We start from the raw sequence: 23,787 nt of genomic DNA on the forward strand, positions 1-23,787 counted from the left end.
CTCCTCTGTCCCTTTCCATTCCGCATTCTCAGCTCTGTTCTCATTCTTGCCCTACCTACTGCTGGTGTCACCCTATCGTTTGCCCTTGAAAACGACAAGTTCCTATTTGGTGTGCAAGCAAAGCCTCAGGCAAGAAGTGGGAAAAGTTCCTTCTTCCTCCAAAGTGGTAGAAAGGCGGCCGCTGCCCTGCCCGGGCTCAGGAAATGGTCTTTGTGAATGGTCTAAAGCCCGACAGTCCTCCTGGCTGCTCTCGGCTCCCGCCGGGTAGAACACCGAAACGCACCGAAATGCTCTCTGCTGTGGATTCCTGCTCTCTTCTAAAATAAACAGATGACTCTGCAGGACTTCTCCTTTGATTGAGCACTGCGAGAGCCTGTATCTCATTTCAATTAATGCAGGAAATGCAAGAAGCAAACTCAACTCCCAGGCTATAGTGAAAACAAGAATTTAATAATAAAACCTTCACATTGAACATCTACTAAGGACAAAGGTAGATATTGCCCCTCCCCTTTAGATAGATAATCTTTGTAGCTGTTGATTCTCAATTTGGTTCCAGACTGGCTGCTGGGGAGGGAAGCGCCTGCCTGGCCTGGCCCACGGTGGTTGGGGTCAGCAGAACGACTTGGCCAGGCGGACCTGGAAGGGAAGCAGGCCCGGAGGCTGGGGGGGGGGGGGGGGCAGCTGGGGCCAGTTACAGTTTCCCCTTTCGGAACCTGGGTCCCTTCTGCCGACTCCCCCGAAGAGCTGAGAGAGCTCTCTCCTTGACCTCAGCATCCAGGGGCATGGTCTTCCTCAGGAGAAGAAACCGATAATCGGGGGAGGGCGCCATAGCGTAATACACGTTGGCACCATCTGGAATCTGTAGCGCTGGAGGGGGTGGGGCAGAGGGGTGGTCAGCCATTCTACCGGGCACACACGAACCCCACCCACTGTGTCCCCACAAGAGCCGGCCTCGCCCGGGCACCCAACTTCCCCAGTCCAACTCCAGCACCACAAAGGAGCCACCTGAACAACACCCTGAACGACCAGGGAAGACTCTGCAGAGGCACAGCTGAAAGCGGGGGACCCTTGATCCAAAAGGGACTCTGACTCCCACCTGCCAGCCTCAGAGTGGAGCTGCCATGAGGTGGTCTCGTCCCCCAAGCACCCCTGCCGCCTGCCTTCCCTGCTGGGGATGGCGGCGCTGAAACTGGCCTTCTCCAGCCCAGCGCTCCCCGGGCAGCCTGCCGAGCCACCAAGGGCAGCACCCCACCGGGCCTCCTGAGCGGGGCCTCACACCTTTGGCCGGGGGCCATGCTGTCCCCGCCCACCCCTGCTACCCCCACCCTCTCCACTCGCCCCCGACTCACTGCCATCTCCTGAGATGATCTGCACCAGCTGGTAGTCCGCGGGCTGCTCCCCAGCCAGCTCGTGCTCTTCCAGGGCCTTGCGGATCACGGCTGGAGCCCTGTCTTGGTCGGTCACCTGCAGTGGGTCAACGTCAGGCCTCAGGGCATGGGTCCTGGAGCCGGCTCCCCAGGCGCAGCAGCCAGAGATCCCGAGGAGGCCCCTCTGCTCGGGGCTGGGTCTACAGGAGCCTCCCTGTCTTCTCTTGCTCCCCCGGGGACACTCCACACAATGAGGGCTCTTTTCCAGTCATTCCTCACTCCATCTCCTACAAGAACCTGCACCTCTGTCTTGCGGGTGTTTCCAAGGGAGGGTCCAAATCGCCTGCCCTCCAGGCTGAGCCCCGGCCCCTGGCTCCTCGGCCTGCACAACTGCTAGGGGCTCCCAGAGCCCCGGAACAAAGGGTGGCCTCGCAGCAGAGGGTGGGGACTGTGGAGTCACCTCGGGGCCTCTCTCTGTCACTCCTCCTTCCCCATCACAGGAGAGGGCTCGCTCTCGGGGAGGGCCCCTGCCCTGGCCCTGCCCCTGCAGGAGACCTCCACGGAGCACTGAACCCCAGACAGAACACACACATCCAGTCCAAGCCCAGATGTTTGTCCGAGAGGAGGCTGGAAGACACCCTACGGCCCCGCAGGAGGCCCTGGGCTCCAGGATGCAGCTGTGCTCAGCAAGGTCTAGACTGCAGCTGCCTTGAGCATGAAGGCCCGGGTGCAGGCAGGGCTGAGGCCAAGGGCCACTCAGTGACAGCTTAGAACCAGCACGGCAGCTCCTGGCCACAAGAGAAGTGCAGCCCGTTCAGCTGGGCACCACAGCAGAGCTGCAGCCTCTGGGCCGTGGGGCAGGGGTGGCTCCACCTGCATGTCCATCCAGGATCTGGGCCCTGCTCACGCCTTCACAGCCACCAACCTAGGGCAGACCCCTTCCTCCCCTCTGGCTCACGGCAGCAGCCCCTCAGCTGGCCAGTGTATCCACGCAGCATCACACTGTCCACTCTGAGGCCAAACTCTCCTGCTGTCCCTGCTCTGCTCTGACCCTTCAGGGGCTCCTGAGAAATTCACGCTCCGTCTGGCAGCTCCAGGGCCCGATGGGACCCAGTTCCCAACACCTCTCTGACCCCAGCCCTTCCCCTGAGCCCTGCTCCTTCAGCCCTGGCCTCGCGGCTACTCCTCGGCCCGCCAAGCACACGCCTCCTCGGGCCTGCCTGTGTCCACCATCCTGAGCCCTGACCGCCGTCGCACACGCGCTCTTCCTGCCCCTGGACGTGGCTGTCTGCCCTTCCCCAGCCACTGGCAAGTCTGTTCCGGGGCCGCAGGCAGGGACCACGGCACTGCTCAGGTCCCTATGGCCTGAGCCACCATGGCCCGAGGGGCAGCCGCTCGCCCGGCTCACCAGGATGCTCTGGACCTTGTGGCCACTGTCCTCGGCCAGGGCAACACGGACGAAGCAGTGGTCGCCCACGTGCCGTTTGTAGCGCGGCCGTGAGTCACGGTGCTTTCGGCTGGTCCGGGTGGCCCTGGTTTGGATGGAGGAGGAAGAGGACGTTCCTCCCGACGCTGCCGTTACGGTGGAGCTGATCCGAGATGATGCGGAGGTCGGCTGCCCTGGCTGTGGGGGACAGGAGGTCAGCAGAAGGCCGGGAGCCTCAGGGCAGCCCGGGCAGCTCGAGAAGCTCCGGGAGGCTCTAGAAGGCCTGGATGAGTCAATGGGGCTCCACCCCTCGTGGACATGGGGAGGGCCCAGCAGGCACAGGAGGGGCGGCGGGAGGGCGAGGGCCCCAGGGAGCAGGGCTGGGCAGTCACCTTCGCTTCCTGGCTGTCCTGGGCCTCCGGGACGTGGTCCAGGTGGATTTCCACTGCGGAGCCGGAGGAGCCGGCCACGTGCGGGAGAGGAGAATCCGCGGCATCCCCACCGCTGAGGTCAGGGCCACCCTGGAGCTGGACGCTGGAGTGGGCGGTGCTGCTGCCGCTGGACTCAGCGTCGGGGCCCTGGCGGCTGGATGGAGGCTTGGCTTACATTGGGGGCCTCCCCTGGCATGCGTCCCCACCTCTGCCCTGCCAAATCTGCACACGGCTAAGTCCTAGGTCCATCAAGAGGAGCCAGCGGGGCCCCAACTGCTCCAGAGCTCACGCCGTACCACCCCATTGCCCAGAGGGGGAAACAGGCCCAGGGAGGGGGCGACTCTCCCAGCCCCAGGGCTGGTCGGGAGTGGAGCTGGGATCCCGGCGCTCAGTGGCAGGCAGCCCCCCTGGCCTCCTCGAGCAGCAGGGCCTACGTGGGCCCAGGAGCCACCAGGGCGCTCCTGCCCCCACCAGGGCCTGGGTCCCCCTGGCCTCACCTGTCCTGGCCGAGTTGCTCCACGGCCTCAAACCAGGCCCCAAAGCGCCCATCAGGCACAAGGCAGTCATAGCAGCAGCGCGCCTGCAGCTGCTGCAGCTCGGCCACTAGCTGGTATTCCTGGGGTCAGACGGAGGAGGAGGCACTGCTGAGGCCCCGGTGGGCATGCCTGGTGGGCCGGGCCCCTGGGCTGGTTTGGCGCCTGGTTCCCCAGCCCTCCCCTGCCTTCCGGGCTCTACCTGCCCTCAGGGCTGAGCTCACACAACTCCTCCTCCGGAAGTCGACCTTCCACCAGGTGAACCCCCACCCTCCCGAGGGAGGGGTCGGCCCTGTCTTTTCTCCTCCAACTCCCCAACAGTCTTCCAGGAAGCAGCCTGCAGCCCGGGGGGGGGCCTGCCAGAAGGCTCTCATTGTCCAGCCCCCACCCCCAGCCCCACCCCCGCTCTGCTGGCCGCAGCTACTCACCTTCCTCCTTTTCTCAAAATTCACCATGGTCCCCTGGAAGGCAGAGAGGTAACATCCATCACCAGGGGGCCCCCAGCGATTGCCGTGCCCATCGCCCCTGAGCCCTTGTCGCGCGGCACGACTGCGGGTTCCATGGGCACAGGGCAGCCCAGACCGGGCAAGGACCCAGGCAGGCTTGTGGGCGCAGGAGTGGGGCCTGCCAGGGTAGCCCCAGGGTCCACCCAGCCCAGCCTCTGACCACAGTGGAGAGATGCCCCGGGACCAGCCTGCGCTCACTCTGCTGCCACAAGTCCACGGTACCCAGCTCCAGGGTCCCCGGGAGGCTCTTGGGAGATTCAGTGTGCCCACTGCTCAGCGCCTGGGGTTCGGGCCGGCCTCTCCTCCCAAGCCTCAGGGACCCTTTCCCATGTGGCCTCGGCCCCCCGGCTCACTCACATCCAAAAACTCCTGCATGGCAGAGTCCACCAGCGAAAACTGAGTGAGGAACGTCCCCAGCCATGGGACAGTGCCCTGGATGGCACCCTGTGGCGTGGAGTGGGTGGGGATGAGCACAGGCACGCGGAGGCCCCGACACCCTGCCCTGACCACCCCGCAGGCTCAGACTCCTAGTACCACCCAGCATCACCCCGGCACACGCTCGGGCAACCAGCTGTCACCCTAAAGTTCCCTGCCCAGCCTCCAAGGATCCCAAACTCCCCTGCAGTCACCTCCCAGCACCGGTGTTTCTTCCATGCCAAGCCCACACCCCACCCCACCCAGTCCACCAGCCTCGGCTCTTCCAGGCTCTTGCTCTGACTTGCTGCCACTAGTCCCCGAGGATTCCCTCGGCTCCCGGCCCTCAAGCTTCCAAGGGAACAGACATGGAAGGGAGGCTGCCCGGGCTCAGAGGCCCAGGAGGGATGGCTGGGAGGAGGGCCCCACCCTGACTTGGAGGCACCCGCCCTGGTCCCCTGGCAGGAGCCACCCCCACCCCCTCCCTCTGCTGCTGCTTCTGGGCTCTGTTGGGGTTTGCGTCCAGGGTGGCAAACTCAGGGTTCCCCTCCTGTCAGGACTGAGCAGCTCGCGGTCAGTGAGACCTCAGTCCCTCCCCATTGTCCCTGGGGCCTTGGACTCATGGACCAAGTGGGCAGGTGGAAATCTGCTGCCACCATGTGCCGGAGGTGCCCTGGGGGACTGGTGCAAGCGGCCTGGCCTCCCTGAGCCTGTTTGGACATCTGGGACGTGACCACAAAGACCTGACCCCTTCTCGGGAGTCCAGAGGCCTCGGGGGTGCATGCCAGCGGCATGGACGCTCTGGCCATCCCGCTCTCCTGCTCGGAGTCCCGGGAACGCTCGGCCACATTCCTTTTCTCCCATCAACCCCGCCAGCTGGCCGTGAGGGCGGTGCCGCTGGATGCTCGTGCTTCCATTCCGCCGGAGGCCCAAGGAAGGATGCGCTCGGGGCGTCGAGGACAGGCGGCTCCCTCCGGCGGGAGGCCTCATCTGCGCTGACGTCGCCCCACAGCCCGCCACTGCCAACAGCTGTCCGCTTCTCCTGGCCTCTGCGCGTGCGTGTGCATGTGCTCGTGTCGTCCAGGCCGTGGAGCTGGAGGATGGGCTGTCCCGGGAGGACTAGTTGAGGAGATCCTGCCTGCCCCAACCCACACGACTGAAAACCCAAAGGCTGCCTGAGGCCCGCACACAGGCGCCCCCTCCCGGGGGTCCACTCGGCATGTTCTGCCTGCAGGGGTGCCCCGTCCTCCAGCTGCACGGCTGGACATTGCAGTACTGGACATCGAAGTTGTGCTGCATCTTCTAGGTGGAAGCTTCTAGTTTCAGTCAGAAAGGACCTGCCGTGGTTTTCTGTCTCCCAAAGACTTCTCCCAGCTCTCTGACACAAGCCATTCGTAACGAGGTGCAGTTCTGAGACCCCCACGTGGATGGAGACTTCTCATCCTGCCGGTTCATCATCTCCTCCTAGAACATCCCAGCCTCCCCCACCGCGTCTGAGCACCAACCTCGGCCTATGGCCCGGCAGCTGCCCCCCACCTGCCCACGAACCAGGCAGAGCCCTCTTCATCTTCCTCCAGAAGAGGCCAGACAGGATGTTTGCAAAGAAACACCCAGGGAAACACTCACAAGCCCACCTCCTGAGCCCTGGCCCCCCCGCCTGCTCTTCACCTGGGAGATCAGCTCACTGTCCTCGGAGGAGTCGCTCTCAGTGGAGAAAATCTCAGACAGTGTCTGAAAGAGGCAGAAGCTGTCCCTGGGGGAGGGCAAGAAGGAAGGAGAAAGGTGGGAGTGGGTGGGAGCATCCAGGGGACAACCCACTTCTTCGTAGCCGGGTCCTGGGACCCGGACTGCTTGGGTGGGTGGTGCTGAAACTGGGCAGCTCCAAGCACTGCAGGACAGTGTGGGCTTGGGAGCTGAGCTCTCAGGCGGGCACCGTGGGGACCCCCACTCCTAGTTGACCAGCGGCTGGTGTTGACACGGGGAGCTGTCCCCTGGACAGAGCGGGCTGCTGACCAGCACACCCTGGATGTGCTCTCATCTGGCTCGACTCTGTGCCTGACTGCGGCCGGCACAAGTGTTGGATGCCCAACAGCTGACCTCAGGTCCTGGCGAGACCTGGAGCCCCAGCCCACCCGGCCCCTGCCCGGGTCCTGCTGCCTCCAGGCTCTCTGCAGGGCGATGCCCAGCCTCCCGTGGGGCCCCTGGTCCCCCCCGGCATCCCTTGGAGAGAAGCCTGCCCACCTGGAAACTTCCGCCCATGTCCTCTTCTGATGGCCAATCACGTGCCTTTCAAGAGCAGAGAGGATGGCGTGGCCTGAGGAGAAGTTGCGGAGGCTTAGGCACTCCTGGGGAGGGAGAAAGAATGGGCCATGAGGGGTGGTCTGAGCGTGCCCTGCTCCTGCTCCAGCCCCCTCGGCTGACCTCCCCCTCTGGATGAGAGACCTCCACAGAGCCCCTGAGAGGGAGCCGGGGCCCTAGAGCGGGACCCCCACGCTGCACCTGAGGGAAGAGCCTGGGGGGGGGATGTGAGGAGGAAGGAGGGCTGTGCTCCAGGCAGGGCAGGGCCCGGAGGCCGAGAGCCCACCAGAGCACAGGGGGGTCCAGGAGTCCAGAGAGGGCCCCGGCACGCACCCTGGCCACCTCGATCCAGTGCTCCACCACCCTGGCCCTGTCTGTGGCCTTCATGCTGCGGTCCCCGAGGCAGGTGGCCTTGACGCAGTCGGCCACTCGGTTGAACTGACTGATGACGGCGCGCACGGTGGGTGCCATGTGCTCCTTGCCCTTCTGGTGGCGCTGGGACCAGATGGAGCCCAGGCAGTGGTAGGGCACAACCTTCTTGAACAGCTCCTGGGGAGGAGGGCAAGTCAGCCGGCCATGCCCGCCCCCAGCTCAGCTCCCACGGGCCCTCAGGACCCTGGCTGGGGTCATCGTCACAGCAGTGTATATGGCAGGGATATGGCAGTGTCCTAGGTTTCCTCTCCAGAGGCCCAAGTGTGGGCTTGGGCTCAAGAAACTCGCCCAGGGAACAAGGCTGGCAGTGGACCAGGGTTTGGACCCAGATCCCAGGATTCGGGATCAAGGTGGGGAAGGCTGGGGCGGCAGGTCCTGGGAGGAAGGTCCCCCCCAGCTCCACCCTGCCGAGCCCAGCTGCTCACCGCATCCATGAGTGACAGCTGCTCTGCCACCAGCTTGGGACGGAAAGCCAGGAGCGCAGGCTTCTGCTCACGCAGACCGTCCCCACAGGGCCCGGGCCAGGGGCAGGAAGGCTGTGGGGGGGCAGCCTGCCCTGCTGCTGAGCTGAGCTCTGGCCGTGGCTCAGGTGCTGCTGCCAGCCTTGCCTTCCCCTCGAGAGCTGTTGCTCTTGAAGGTGCCTGAACCGGCTGGAGCTCCAGAGTGGGCACTGGAGCGACCTGTGCAGGCGGCACTGGAGGTGGCAGTGGGACCGCCTCCCTCTCACCAACTGGTGGTGCGGATGGGGCTGCCCCTGCAGAAGGGACCAGCTCTGCCTCCGTAGGGGGCACTGGCACTCCCTCCACAGGTGGCAGTGGAGGTGGCCCCGAGGCATCTTCCAGCTTGAAAGCGGGAGCTTCTGCTGCTGGAGGAGCAGGCTCTCCCTCGAGAGCGGGCAGTGCCAATCCGTGGAGCGGCGGCGAGGCAGGTGGAGCTAGACTTGCCCCCGGCTCTGCAGCTCCTGCTCCTGATGGTGCTGCAGCTGCCCGTGGCTCCTGAGCAGGTGCTCCGGCTGACCGGGTTGGATGGTCATGCTCCAGGGAGGGCACGGGCCCCATCTCTGTGGGGGGCAGCTGTGGTGGTGCTGGAGCCACCTGCAGCTTAGGAGCTGGCACCACGGCGCGGAATGCGTCAGGCTCTATTTGCATGGCAGGTGCTGGCGCCACCTCGCTAGCTGGCAGTCCGGGTGGTGATGGAGCCGACTCTGGCTCTGGACCTGTGTCGGCCGCAGCGGGGCGAACTGGCGCTGGCGGTCGCGCTGGAGGCGTCGGTGGCTCTGGAGCTGACAAGGTAGCTGGACAAGAGGCAGTTTCCCCACCATGAATGGCTCCGAGTGTCATTCCAAAACAGAAAAGATCCCACTACCTCTAGGGGAAGATCCTGCCCAGGAAAGTGCTCACCACCTGCAGGCTCCCAGGTGATTTGTCTGGGGCTCCGCCTTGCTCACAGCCCGAGGGCAGCCTCTGCTGGCTCCTGCCTCTGTGGTGCAATCCCCACCCCCGGCCCACAAGCTCACGTGCCCCCACCCCGAGGCCCCCTCACCCTCCGGCTCTGCCTCCGTGGGCTCCAGGTGTCTCATCTGTGCAAGCAGAAGTGCAGTGTGGCGCTGCAGGCCAGAGCCCGGCAGGTGCTCCTGGGCGTGGGCCGCCAGCAGCTGGAGGCAGGGAGAGTCTGGAGGCTGCAGGAAGTCCTCCCAGTACTGGTCCATCCAGGTGCCCAGCAAGGTGCAGAGGGTGCTGAGGGCAGGGGGGCAGCACGGTCAGACGCTGGCCTTGCCCTCCACGCTGCCCCCAGGGACCGTCCCACTCAACACAAAGTCCATGAGGACAGCAAGGGCTCTGACTGGCCTGGCCACAGCCTGGTGCTGACACACAGTAGGAGCTTCAGCACTGGGGGAGTGCGGAGGGGGCAGGGCCCGTCCTCCCGCCCCAGGCCCTCGTGGCCCCCACCCAGGAGCGTCTGCCCGAGGAGCTGCCTCATCTTCCCTCAGGTGTCGTGTGTGTCTCCCCTTCCCATGGACAGTGCCCCCCTCCCGCCCCGACGGGAACTCAGCCGTCCCCGCCACCCCCGCAGGAGGCAGACAGGACTGAGGTCCCAGGCAGATTGGCAGCAGGCTGCTCACCACCTCCTGTCGGGGGTCTGTGTGAGGTGATGTTTGGGGGCCTGGGGGCTGGGAGGGGGCGGAGGACGGGTGGGCTTCTCTGGGGAATGAGCCCCTGGGCCTCCTGTGCAGACAGTGCCCCAGGACCCCACCTCAGCTTCCTTCCTCCTTGGCAAGGGGAGGGGGAAGCCCTCTGGACTCAGCCTTCCAGGGCACCAGGTGATGGAGGACACGTGGCCCCAGACCCTGCCCAGTCCTACCCCGCCACCCACCACCTGACTCCGCACAATGGGGTCTGGGCATGAGAGCCCCTCACCCTCACCCAAAGTGCACCTACGTTTTCACATCAAGGCGTCCACGAGGCTCGCCCGTCCCAACGAGGTCACCTCCATACCTAGGGGAGACCGTGAGGCTGTCACAGCTGCTGGCTGGGTGTCCCCCCTGCTGAAGATGGCTCGGCCTATTGCCGGCAGCCCCCCCTCCAAAGGAACCCAGAAGGCAGGATCTCTGGTCTGCCATGTCCGCTGCATGAAGCCAGGTGCCGAAGGGAGTGCGTGCACCGAGTAGACACGTGCCGGCTACCAGGGGAAGGGGGAGCCCTCAGCGGCACCGCCTCAGACCCGGGGTGGGCCTGGAGCCCTCTGGCAGCCCACAGGCATCCCTGCTCTGACCATACCAAGGTTGGAGGCCCGAAAGGGCTCGCAGACCTCCCTGAGAAATGAGAAAACTGTGTCCGAAGGGGGTGAGGCCAAGAGCCTCTTCCCTGGGCAGAGGGAAGTCCTGCCCAGGAGCAGCCCTGTGCCTCCAGCTGCCCTGTCCGGAAGCCAGGCTTGGGGTGGCCCTTCCCACAGACCCTCCCACTCTGTCCTACAATCAGCCCTGGGGGCTGGTCCTCAGGGCGCCCCCCTCCCAAGGAGGAAACTGAGGCCGGCGGTTGCAGTGGTGTTTCTGAGATGCCCAGCACGTGGGGTGCACAGCATCCCAGGGGGCGGGTGGGGGCGGGCGCTCACCGGTGGAACAGCCGGTCCAGGACCTGCTCGGTGGAGGCGAACACGCGGTAGGTCCCCAGGAAGGTGCAGACATAGCCGAGGTCGCCCTCCTGCAAGGCGGGCACCAGGTGCTCCACCAGGGCCTCCCAGCGGCCGGCCTTGACTGTGCGCACGGTGTGGCTCTCCCCCCTCGTGAGGGCCCCCTCGTTCTTCCTCTGGGGTGGGACAGAGGGGGCAGGGTGGTCAGACACAGTGCCTGGACCCAGCCGGGTGGGGCCAGGGCCCACCTGCTGCCCCAAACCCCGAGCGACGTGTGGCCGAGGGGCCGTGTGGGCCCCTAGTAGGGAAAGGTCCTCTGCCTTCACACTGACCGCAGGGGAGCCAACACCTGAAAGGTGAGGCCCCTGGCCTGAAAGGGCGGGTGCCTGGGAGGTCCTTTGGGGAGAAAGGCCCCTGCAGGGCCAAGGTCCTGAGCAGACCCTGGGCAACTGCAGACCCTCCTGGTCAGGGGACGACCATCTGGACTGCACCGTCATGGGGCCAGAGGAACAAGGGGAAGCTGTTGGCCACCCCGACCCCACCCCCGACAAGGAAGGGAAATGCTAGGGCCAGGGCCAGGGGCTGCAGGGACGCTCCCCCCAAAGACAGCCGGTGGTCCCCCGCCCCTGCCCCCTGACAAGGTCAGCTGGCCCTCACTGGAGAAAGGGAGGTCTGCGTATCCTCTGCTCGGCCGGCCCTTTCCTGCAGCCTCTGCAGGGGCTGGGAGGACCACTGCCTGGGGACCTGTGGGCGGTGTCCAGGGCAGCAGAGCTGGCAGGGCCCCGGGACAAGACCTCCGGCTCCAGTAGGTCCGAAGGCCGAAAGGCTGCTCTGAGACGCCGCCCTCCTGGAATCCTGGGCAGTCGAGGCAGGCCCCAGCTCCTACCCGGGAAGGTCAAGGGGGCGCTTATGGGAGACGGCGAGAACCCTTCTCAGCAGGAGAGCTGGACGGCTTGGAGCAGCTGGGCAAGGACAGTCATGGAGATGCTGCCGGGCACGTGGGGCCGAGGAGGGGACTTGCAAACACAGCAGCACGACGTGCACGTGTCTGCGGCGCGCCCACCCTCCAGCCGGCCCTGACAGGAATCCTGCGCTAAAGACCCTCTCCCGCCCCTCTCCACGTGTGCAGTGACCTTCCCCTGTCTGTGCAGTGGCCATGTGCTGGGTGACTAGTGGAGTCCCAGGTTCCTTGGGAAGCAGGATATGGGGCCACTCGGGTGGGAAAGCCCTGAGGAGTGCGCGGGGGGGGTCAGGGTGGAACACGGCCCCGGGGTGCTCCCCGGCTGCCTCGGGTCCTCCTTGGTGTCTGCTCTCACCTGGAACCAGCGCCGGTCCTGGCCAGGGCCCTGATGGGCTGGCACCTTCCTCAGAGAGACGGTGTACACCAGCCCCTCCTCCAGCTCCTCGCCAACCACCTGCGTGGAGCTCTGCGAACACAGTGCCCGGCAGCCGGGCCGAGGTGCGTCAGCGAGGGGCCTGTCCTCCCCCGCAGGGGAAGCTGGCCCTCCATCGGGCCGGGACCCAGGGCAGGCCTAGATGGGGTCTGCCTTCCCCTGAGCCCGGTGGAGAGAACAGGGGAGCTCGAGACTCAGGAAAGATACGGTCCACATGGATGTCCCTGAGCTGCCTCTTCCTACTCCCACCTGTGACCTGGCAGGGGACAGGGAAGGCCCTCCGGGTCCCCAACCCTGACAGCCACTCCTGCCCGCAGTGGTTCCCCTGTCCACGCCCCCACACCCTGGGAAGACGATAGACGTGGGGCTGCCCAGGAGGAGCACAGCGGTGGCCTATGCTGAACCGGCTCCCCTGGGCCACCCTGTGTCACCTCTGGGTGCCTCCTGGGTGCCGATGGCCAGCAGCTCCGTGGCTGAGGCCTGAGCCAATGTCGGAAGCGATGGCAAGGGGATTCATTCCCGCTTTGGCAGAGGCTGGAGCCTCGGGGTCGCGCAACGCAGCAGGAGAACATGTTGCTCTCTCGAGCGTCTCCTGCCAAGTGAGCTGGGAAGGGGCTGCCTGTGGAATCTGGGTGCCTGGTTACCAGGGTTCCAAGTTCTGTCACCGAGGAAGTGAGGTCACCTCCTTAGGTCATTTCCCCTGGGCCCATCAACTGTCAGAACCCCGCCAAAGTCCCTCTGCATGGCTGTCTGTCCATCCCCTCTCCTGGATCGCCTTGTTCCCTGGACGCCGTTCTGCCAACACGTCCCTCCCACAGCTCCCTGGGAAGGCTACGGGTGGCTCGGGCCCCAGTTTGGGGGAGACCCAGCTGGGTTCAGAGCCTGCCGCTCCGTCCTTTCCATTTTGGGGAGCCCAGGCTAGTCACTGGGGCCCACCCCCAAGTCTCCTCACCACACAGCGGGATCCATTCTAGCATCAGCTTCCCGGGAAAGCGTCACATCCACAGTGGGCGGACACTGTGAGCCCCAGAGTCTGGTTTCACATGGAGCGAATGCACACACTCAGACATGGGAGAAGCAGGAAGGGGATGGACAGAACCCCGAGTCCAACTCCACACGGCTGGGGGAGGGCCATGTGGTCTGCAGAGACCCACTTGTGCTCCTGGGTGCTGTCTCTGTCTGGCCCGTGATGAGGTGGAAAGGAGACCAAAGTCAGACATGGCGGCTGGGCCACCAATCCTGCCCAGAGGCTTCCCAGTGCCTTGATTATTTCAAACTCTATCTTGTCCACTTAAGAACTGGAGATAGAAGCAATCATCTAAAAAAAAAAAAAAGCAAGCACAATTGAATAAAACTGTACAACTCTCAATTAAATGGCCTGGCTACGTAGAAATTGTTTTTTATCGTACAGTATGTTACACAGTCTATTTGGCTCATCATAACACCATCCTGTGGTATTGGCCCTTCTGTGTCTGGCCGGCTTCACTTAAAAGAATCTCCTCTAGGGTCATTCACGTTGTCTTCCTCTTTACAATTCATTTCTTCTTACTGCTGCCTAGCTTTTCCTCGGGTGAATTCACCAGCTTGTTTTTCCACTCATCCATCGAAGGACACCTGGGTTGTTTCCAACTTCTGGCAATCGTGAAGAATGCCTCTGCGAAACTCGATGTACAGATGTCTGTTGGTGTCACTGCTCTTGGTTCTACTGGCTATAGACCCAGTGGTGGTATTGCAGGGTCACATGGCGAGTCTATTTTCAACTTCTTGAGGGACTGCGAAACAGTCCTCCACAGTGGCTGGACCATCCTGCATTGCCACCAGCCAACCGGGAAGAAGTGTTCCTATCTCTCCACAGCCTCTCCAGCACTTGGAGTTCTCCGTCTTTGGGAATAGTGGCCATTCTGATAAATGTGAAATGATAAGTCCTTGTGGGTTTTGATTTGCATTGCCCTAATCAGAAGAGATCTTGAGCATTTTTTCCATGTGTTTTTTTTTGCCATTTGTATTTCTTCTTTGGACAAATGTGTACTCAAGTCTATTGCTCATTTTTAAGTTGGATTGTTTCTCCTTTTATTGTTGAGATGTAAACGTCTCATTATAGGTCCTGGATATTAGACCCTTACCAGACATGTGATTTCAAATATCTTCCTCTATTGAGTCACCTGCCTTTTCACCCTTTTGACAAAGTCCTGTGAGGTGCAAAAGTCTTTAATTTTGCAGAGGCCCCTTTTACCTTTTTTTTTTTCTCTCTTGTGGCCTGCACTTTGGGCGTAAGGTCACAGAAACCACCACCTACTACAAGGTCTTGAAGATGCTTCCCTATGATTTCTTCTAGGTCTTTCATATCTGCTTTTATATCTAGGTCTTTGATCCATTTTCAGTTGATTCTTGTGTAGGGAGTGAGATAGGGCCCTCCTTCATGCTTTTGGTCATAGATATCCAGTTCCCCCAGCACCATTCATCGAAGAACCTGTTATGTCCCATTCACACGGCCTTGGTAGGTTTGTCAAAAACCAGTTGACAGTAGAGGTGAGGGTGTTTTTCTGGATTCTCCATTCTATTCCACCAATAGATGTGCCTATCTTTATGCCGCTACCTTCCTGTTTTGACCACGGTAGCTTTGTAATACCTTTGAAGACCAGGCAATGAAATTGCTCCCATGTCGCTCTTCTTGTTCAGAATGCTTTTGGCTATTTGGATGCACTTTCCCTTCCAAATGAATTTGGTAATGGCCTTTTCTGATTCTGTAAAATGGCTGTTGGAATTTTGGTCGGTACTGCATTGAATCTATAAATCAGTTTGGGAAAGATTGACATCTTCATGATATTTATTCTTCCAGTCCATGAGCACATCACGGCTGCAGGTTTTCCACCTATGCCCACTATCATGTTCAGGAATTTTCCTTCTATTCCTATTGTTTGAAGTTTGTATCTGAAAAAGGATGCTGGATTTTGTCAAATGCCTTTTCTGCATCGATTGAGATGATGATGTGTTTTTCCTCTTGGATTGATTTCCTTATGTTGAACCAGACTTGCGTGACAGGAATAAATCCCACTTGGCGGTGATGTATAAGTCTTTTGATATGCTCTTGGATTCTATTGGCAAGTATTTTGTCGAGAGTTTTTGCGTTGATGTTCATTTGCGAGATTGGTCTCTGATTTTCTTTTCTTGTGGTATCTTTACCTGGCTTTGGTATTAGGCTGACGTTGGCTTCATCAACTGTCTTGGGTCATTTTCCCTCCTCTTCAATTTTTGGGAAGAGTCTAAACAGGATTGGTGTTCATTCTTTTCTAAATGCTTGGTACAATTCACCTGTAAAGCCATCTGGCCCCGGACTATTCTTGGCTGGGAGATTTGGGATGATGGATTCAATCTCTTTCACTGTGATGGTCTATTAAGTATTCTATTTCTCATAGCATCAGTGTAGGTGGTCTGTGCATTTCTAGGAATTTGTCTGTTTCATCCAGGTTGTCTACTTTGTTGGCATGCAGCTTCTCATACTATCCTCTTGGGATCCTTTTCATTTATGTGGGGTCAATCACAACGTCCCTTCTTTCATTCATTTCTGATTCCAATGATTTGCAACTTCTCTCTTTTGTTTTTCATTAGTCTGGCTAGGGGTTTGTCTCAAAGAAGCAGCTTTAGGTTTTGTTGATTTGCTCTATTGTTGTGGTGGTTGTTCTCAATTTCCTTCCTTCCTTCCTTCCTTCCTTCCTTCCTTCCTTCCTTCCTTCCTTCCTTTCTTTCTTTCTTTCTTTCTTTCTTTCTTTCTTTCTTTCTTTCTTTCTTTCTTTCTTTCTTTCTTTCTTTCTTTCTTTCTTTCTTTCTTTCTTTCTTTCTTTCCTCCTGCTTGTTTCAGGATTGGCTTGCTCTTCCCCTTCTAGTTTCTCTAGTCGTTCAGTTCAATCTTTGCGTTTACCTCTTTCTTTGTTTTTCATATCGGCATTGAAGGTTCTAATGTTCCCTCCCAAGATTGCTTTTGCTGTATCCGCTACGTTTTGATAAGTTGTGTTCTCATATTTCTTTGTCTCAAAAGATTGACTGACTTCACTGGCGATTTCTTCTTGGACCCACTGATTACGTAAGGATGTGTTCTTCGGCCTCCACCCATTGCCTTTGGTCCTGTTTGTGACTGATTTCCACTTTCATTCCATTTTGATCTCAGAAGGTGCTTTGATTCATTCCAATCTTTCTCTATTGATCGAGAGCTGCATTGTGCCCTAACATGTGGTCTCTCCTGGAAAAGATCCATGGGCAGTTGAGAAGAATGCAGAACCCACTGAGCTGGGATGCAGCCTTCTGTAGATGTCTGTTTATTTTCTCATGCCATTCAACTTCTCTTGTTCCTTGTTGCTCTTCAGTCTAATTGTTCTATCTCATGATTTGAGTGGGGCGTTGAAGTCTCCAACGATCCTTGTAGAGATGCCTATTTCTCCCTAGAGTTTTGCCAGAGTTTGTCCCGTGTATTTTGGGCTACACTGGTTAGCTACCTAGATATTTACGATGGATTGCTTCCTGGTGGATGGTCCCTTTTATTCATACATTCTCTATCTCTCCTAACTTTGTGCATTAAAGTCTGTTTTGCCTGAGAGCAGTCTAGCTCCCTCTGCTCTTTTTGGTGATTGTTTGCCTGGAGTATCTTTTTCCAACCTTTTGTTTTCAGCCATTTTGCAGCCCTGGGTCTACAAAGGAGCAGATGGATGACTCGTGTTTTTTTATCCATTCCGTCAGCCTGTACCTTTTGATTGGGGAGTTTAATCCACTCACCTTCAATGATATTGCTTTAAATGCGTGATTTACTTCCACTGTTTTACTCTTGGGTTTTCTTAGGTCCTATGCTCTTTTTGCCTGTCTTCTTACTCTTTGGGTTAGCCATTCTGCTAGTCTTTCTTCTCTGCTCTTCTCCAGGCCTCTCTCTCTCCTGTCTTTTGAGCTCAGGTTCTAAGGCTTCCTTTACTATTTTCTGCAAAGGTCGATTCTCTTCTTGGCAAAGTCTCTTAGTTTCTGTTTCTTTGTGAGTGGTTTATACTCGCCCTCGTATCGGAAGGACAATTTTGTGGGATAAAGAATTCTAGGCTGGTGGTTTTGCTCCTTCACTATCCTAATTGTATCATGCCTCTGTCTTCTCGCCTTCATGGTTTCTGAAGAGAAATCTGCATGGAGTCTTACTGGGCATCCTTGTAGGTGATGGTTTGCTTCTCCCTTGCTGCTCTGAGAGTTTTCTCTTTGTCTTTGACATTTGACCTTCTGAGGAGTATATGTCCTGGAGGAGGTCTCTTTGGAATTGTTCTGACTGGGGTATGGTGCACTTCTTGGCCTCGTGACTTCATTTCTTGCGCAAGATCTGGACTCAGGAATTGGTGGCAGACCTGCTTCTTAGGGCCATGGGGAGGGAATCTCTGAAGGCCAGAAAAGCCTCTCTTACTGATTTTTCACTTTCTCATGTGCCAGTGGACAGCGCACCTGGAGTAGACCTGGAGGTGGGCACAGCCTTGGGAGTCTGAGCAGGGGAGAAGGCAGGTCAGCCTTGTGCTCCTGCCCCTCTGCCTCCTCCTGTCCTCCCTGAGAAGACCCAGGGCACCTGAACCCACCCCATCTCTAGCAGAGCCCAGGGGGATATGAGAGGGGCAGGGGAGCCCAGGGCGGATGCAGGGCAGACCCCCAGTGCTGAGGGTTGGGGCATTCGCTGCTGCTAAGGAGCCCTCCTGGGCCGCCTGCCCCTGCCCCTGTGGATGGCGAGCAGGCACCTCTGGCACTCAAGTCCTGCAGCTTGGAGAGAGTGAGCCCGGCCTCCAAGGTGGGCTCCCGGTCCCTGCTCTCACCTGCCCCTCTTCCTGAGCGGGGCCTGGCATGCTCACTGGGCCAAGGAACCTCCTGAGTCGAAGCTCCTTCGAGGCTTCACACCAACTCTTCAACCCCAACACACCCACCTGAGCTGGCCATCACTGGCTTCCTTTGGCCTTCTAGAAAACGCAGGGTCTGCGATCCCGACACAGGGCCATGACCTGCTCCAGCTGTGTGTTTTCCACCCTGGACACTCTGACTCCAAAGGCTGCGCTTTGCAGAAGAGCCCAAGCAGGTGGTGGGTTACAGGGAATAGCCGTGTGGGCAGGGGGCTCTGGGGTGGACAAGGCCTCACCTGCTTAAGCCTGAACGAGGCTCCCGTGGAGCTGGAATGCACAGGGCGGGGGGCACCCCGGGAGGGCTCCTGGCCATGTCACACAGAACGGCAGAGCTGGGGGCTGCCGAAGGGGCACAAGCTCTCCCCACACCCAGGTCTGGGTCCCCTCCATGGTAAGGAGGCCGGCCTTGGCGTCCCACTCTGAACATGGTGGGTGTGCGGTCACCTCCCTGTTGACCGTGCTGCCTGCACGTCCAGTGTAAGAGTCAAGCAGCTGGTCGGGAAGGTCAGTGCCCAGACAACTTCTGGCCTTGAGGTCCTATCCTCTGGTCGGGAAGGTCAGTGCCCAGACAACTTCTGGCCTTGAGGTCCTATCCTCCTCCTCGGGGCTCCAAGGCCTGCGGTCACCAGCCTGATGTTCTCCAGCTCAGAGGCCATGCTGGAAAGCTTCCAAATCTCTATTCTTCCCACTGCCTCCCAGTCATGCAGTAGCTCACAAACCTTTATGGGGTGCCTTCTGGAGGGTTGGCACCGGGGACAGGGAGTCGGGCACTGTCTGGGCCCTGCTAGAGCTGACAGCTGGGGAGGGGTTGATTTGGGCATAAGAACATGGTCACTGCTGACACAAAGGTGAGGAGAAGGTGCTGTGGGCACACGGAAAGTCACCCACTCCAGAGGGGACACGCTAAGGCAGGCTCCCTGGGGCCATGGACAGCACGGGGAGTCCCTGGAATGGTGCAGGTGGCGTGGGGGGGGGGGGTGAGGCGGCGGGCATGGTGGGAGGAGCAGGCTGACGGGTGGGCAGGGTGAGCACGGCTGTGCTGGGCCAGGCCCCACACAGGCCAAGTGTTTTCCTTGGCCCAAGGGCGGCTGTTGCAAAGTACCAGCAATGGGTTGGCTTGGGTTAGGGGATTTCTTTGGCGTCAAAGCTGCAAGAACGTGAAAAGTCCAACTCTAGGCATGGTGACAGGTGCTTTCCCACCAAAACCAGCTGCCACGACGTGAAGCGAGATGGCCGTGGGTTCTCTGCCGAGTCCTCTGTTCTTCCGTAGCTCTCAGCAAAGCTGGCGCAGGGCTGCTCTCTCCTGGGCCTCCTCACTCAGGCTCAGCCCGGCAGGATCACACACTGGCGGCGTGCTTTCCCTGCCTCTGTCTGTTTCTCTCTCTGTGCTTCTGCTTGTATCAGTGCCAGTGAGGGCGGTTGGCAGAGACTCGACCTGAGTCAGGCCTCACTGACATAGTCCAATCGAGACCCGCGAGTGGTCTTCTTAAGTCATCTAGTCAAAGACCTCTCTACTGATGGTCATGCTTTGAACTTCTCTACTCAAGTTCAAAGCGGATCACACTCCCAGCAAGAGATGGCTGTAAAAACATCATCTTTCTCTTCAGTATTCATCCAATAATTTCAAACGGCCACACTGTGGGCGATGTGGGAGTGGAACGTCAGGGAGGGAGAACTTGACCATTAAGGATTGGACCTGAATGTTAAGATGCAGGAGCCCATGGCAAGCGGGGCTGCAGGCATCTGGGCAAGTGGTTCATGAAGGTGGTACCTCCCAAATGGGAAAGCTCCAGTGCCCTCAAAGCGTTGACCTCTTCTGACACCTGTCTTTAGAGAAACTTCAGACCTGATGTCCTGGGGGCAGGGCTGAGGTGTCCCCGCTGGAAGTAGGCCCCAAGCATGCTGGTTTGCTTAAATGACAGAACTTAACTGGCTCAGGGTTTTAGAGGCTAGGAGTCCAAAATCAAGGTATTGGCACTCTCTCTCTCTCTCTCTTTCTGTGGCCTTTCCTATAATGTCTTCAGTAATAAGATTAAGACCCAACCTAATTCATTTGGGAAACATCTTAACTGAAGTAAACTCATCAAAAACTCCTATTTATAAGGGTCCCACCCACAGGATTGATTAAAATTAAGAACATGTTTTTCAGGGGTACATAGCTCTAAGCTGCTGTAGAATTCTAAAAGTACCCACCTACTGAAGATGTAAGAATTAAATGGGGAAAGCATTTAGCACCTACCGTATAGGAAGTGCTCACTAGATATTGGCTATTATCTTTATCTTTCCAGGAATTGTTTATGACATTTGCTTTCTGTTCAAAATGTATTTAGATTTAATGCCAGGTTTAAACTACTTCAACTCTTACTCCCCCACCATGGCTAATCTGAATTTTCCATTCTTAAAGTGTTTATTTTGTTTCACACCATGATAGGTTGAAAAGCATTTTCTAGTCTTTTCTCTTTTTTTCAGGAAAAATAAAATACAGAAGTATAGTACCTGTCTTGACATACTTGAGAATGTTTAAATTTTCTTCCAGTATGAATGACCTCTTATCTGGGCATAGAATTCATGGCATAACTTTTCCTCCAAAGCTTTGCATCTAATGTCCTATTACCTTCTTTCTTTTTTTTTTTTTTTTAAGATTTATTTTTTTAAAATTCCCCGCCCCCCCCCCCCCCACTGCCATTCACTGTGTGTTCTTCTGTGACCATTTCTATCCCTATCAGCAGCACCAGGAATCTGTGTTTCCTTTGTTGAGTCATCTTGCTGTGTCAGCTCTCCATGAGTGCGGTGCCATTCTTGGGCCGACTACACTTTCTTTCATGCTGGGGCTCTCCTTATGGGGTGCACTCCTTTGCATGTAGGGCTCCCCTACATGGCCAAGTCCACTTCCCCTATTATCTTCTGTATTTAATATTGTGGAGAAATTTGCTCTCAGGTCAGTCTGATTTTTCTTCCTTTGTTTCTTTTTTTAATTTTAGGATTTATTTATTTATTTATCCCCCCCTTCCTCCTTCCCATTGTCTGCTCTCTGTGTCCATTCACTGTGTGTTCTTCTGTGTCTGCTTGTATTCTCATTAGGCAGCTCCAGGAACCAATCCTGGGACCTTCTGGAGTGGGAGAGAGGCGCTCATTCTCTTGTGCCACCTCAGCTCTCTGGTCTGCTACATCTCTTATTATGTCTCCTCTGTGTCTCTTTTTGTTGTGTCATCTTGCTGTGCCAGCTCTCTGCGTGGGTCAGCACTCCTGTGTGGGGTAGCACTCCAGCTCAGGGAAGCACTCCATGCAGGTCAGCACTCTGCACAGGCCAGCAATCCACATAGGCCAGCTTGCCTTCAACAGGAGGCCCTGGGCATCAAACCCTGGACCACCTATATGGTAGCTGGAAGCCCAATTGTTTAAGCTACATCCGCTTCCCCCTTTGTTACTTTTTTTAAAATTAAATTGTCTTTTTTTTTAAAAAAAGATACACAGATCACAAAATATGTCACATTAAAAAATATAAGAAGTTCCCACATACTCCATGCCCTGACTCTTCCCACATCAACAACCTCTTTCATCATTGTGGCACATTCATTCCATTTAGTGAACACGTTTTGGAGCACTGCTGCACTGCATGGATTATAGTTTACATTGTCATTTACATTTCCCCCCAGTACATTCAGTGGGTTATGGCAGGATACATAATGTCCAGCATCTGTCCCTGCAATATCATTTAGGACAACTCCAAATCCCGAAAATGCCCCAACATCTCATCTCTTCTTCCTTCTCCCTGCCCACAGCAACAACCGTGACCACCTTCCCCAGATCAATGCTACAGTTTCTTCCATTACTAGTCACAATTGTTCTATAGTAGAAGACTAGTAAGTTCACTTGATCCTGGGTTGGTGATGTCCACTCCACCTCTATATTGAAAGGGGGCTTAGATCCCACATGGTTGAAGGATGTGATTCTCCTGCTTGGAGATGTAGGCACTCTTGGTTCCCTGGTGTGGTGGTTGACCATCTTCACCTTCCTGTTAGCCAACCTGTGCAAGTCCAACAAACCAGAGAGTAGGAGCTACAACTCTGCTGAGGCTCAGGGCCCAGCTGACACATGGACAGTCCAGAGATTGAAGTCTCCTAGTTATACACCAACCCCAGCACCAACCACAGGTTCAGTAAAAGTGACAAAAGAGGCATGTGTAGAAAGGTCACATCAGAGTCCAACTCCATTGCACTCAGGAACACAAATTCCGAAGTAGGGCCCACTGACAAGGCACTGAACTCCAGAGCCAAGTGCCATGATTGTGGAACCTGTGTGTCCCCATAGGCCTCAGGACCTTCAGTACCTGGGTTTGTATCTACTTTGACTGTCTCTGGGATCCTGCAGAGGCATGCATAAGCACAACCATTCTGATGACCTCCTGACTTTTTTTGAAGACCCTTAGCCATCGAAACTCATTTGTCTTTACCATTTCCCCCTTCTATTCAAGGTCTTTTTCTAGTTGTATCGCCAGTTAGTGGTTGGTAGTAATCCCTTGGCACCAGGGAGGCTCATCCCTGGGAATCATGTCCCACACAGAGGGAAAAGTAATGCATTTACATGCTGAGTTTGACTTAGAGAGTTGCCATATTTGAGCAACATGGAGGCTCTTAGGAAGTAACTCTTAGGCACCCTGCAGCTCTAGGCCTAGTTCAAATTTCAGGCACACAGGCTCATAAGCACAGTCATCAATATCAAGGGCTCATCATTGGAGCATCCTTCTTCACTGGTCTTTGCCCTTGTACTTGGGAGATTATTGCTATTCCATTGGGGAATATGACAGATCTCCCCTGGCTAGGAACTCAGCACTCCCTCAGTTGTCATTTGTAACTGTAACTGCCCAACATATATCTGAACATTTTTATGTACCCTATATACATGCCCTGGAGAACTCCCTCCCAACCATGGGTCCCCCATCAATAATACCCAACACCAGTGCTCCTCCCCTGCCATAGTTGAACCCCTCTGTGGCCCAAAACTTCTTAAAAAAAGAAGCCTAATATATTGCCAAATTCAATTAATAGGAAAATGAAATAGTAGTGATAGGTTTAAAGATTAGAAATAGAATACATACTAATTTAGAAAACTAAAATAAAGTAAAAATAAATTGGGGTATTAAAAAATGAAGAATATCATAAAACTTTGTTTTTCACGTTTTGCCTTTCATCACTGTAATAGGTGTTGCCGTGTATGTACAGTGGCAAGGCAATTATGGAAGTGTTTCACAAGATCATGAATTGATGGATATAGGACATGTTAAATTACACCAAATATGTATAAAAGTCTATAGGCTAAAATGTAAACAATAATGTAAAATATAAGGTAACTAAAACTTTAGAAAATTGTACAGTTTAAAATATAAACCATAATGTAAACCAAAATGGAACCATGTTTGACAGCTATGTTTCATTATCTGTACATCAGCTACAGCAAATATAACATGAACAAGTAAAAAGATCATTGCTGGCAAAGGGGGAAAAGCGTTTGATGTTGGATATATGGGAGATCCCTATATCGTATATGGGGATATGTAAACTTTTTTGAAGACAAAATTAAAAATTGGAAGGAAAAAAAAGAAAAGAAACGATGTAGACCCTTTGTTTCTTTTCAAAATGTTTGTCTTCAAGGGAACTTGCAGGATAGTTTCTCTATGGTTGAAATTTAAAGTCTGCACTGGCAGTTACTAGGGGATGGTTTCTTTTTCTTATTTATACAAGAAGACTTTCTAACTGTAGATTCAAGTCTTTCATTAGCTGAGTCAAGTTTTCTACAACTGAACCTTCAGATACAGCAGCAGCTGCTCCTGCTGTTGCTGCTGAGCTAACATTGCCTCTTGTTGAAGAACTTGACTATGTTTTGACTCTCTCTTGTATCTCCTCCATATCCATTGTTCTCCTTTTGATCATGTTCAACTCCTTGTGTTCTGGGAG

At 56.5% G+C, this 23,787-nt stretch overlaps 1 protein-coding gene across 1 annotated transcript; it reads right to left on the reverse strand.

The window, feature by feature from the left end:
- Positions 1-676: 676 nt before the first annotated feature.
- On the reverse strand, positions 677-9,387 carry LOC131275828 (ral guanine nucleotide dissociation stimulator-like). Its single transcript, XM_058287378.2, has 14 exons — positions 9,281-9,387; positions 8,950-9,143; positions 7,833-8,623; positions 7,309-7,524; positions 6,919-7,022; positions 6,346-6,430; positions 5,156-5,227; positions 4,621-4,707; positions 4,186-4,218; positions 3,722-3,840; positions 3,186-3,378; positions 2,776-2,991; positions 1,350-1,464; positions 677-867 (listed from the first exon to the last, which is right to left on the reverse strand). The coding sequence occupies exons 1-14, from the start codon at positions 9,385-9,387 to the stop codon at positions 692-694; spliced, it is 2,508 nt and encodes an 835-aa protein (XP_058143361.1). The 3' UTR covers positions 677-691.
- Between the last annotated feature and the right edge of the window lie 14,400 nt (positions 9,388-23,787).

Source organism: Dasypus novemcinctus, chromosome 24 (genome assembly GCF_030445035.2).
Source record: "Dasypus novemcinctus isolate mDasNov1 chromosome 24, mDasNov1.1.hap2, whole genome shotgun sequence".
Lineage (NCBI taxonomy): Eukaryota > Metazoa > Chordata > Mammalia > Cingulata > Dasypodidae > Dasypus > Dasypus novemcinctus.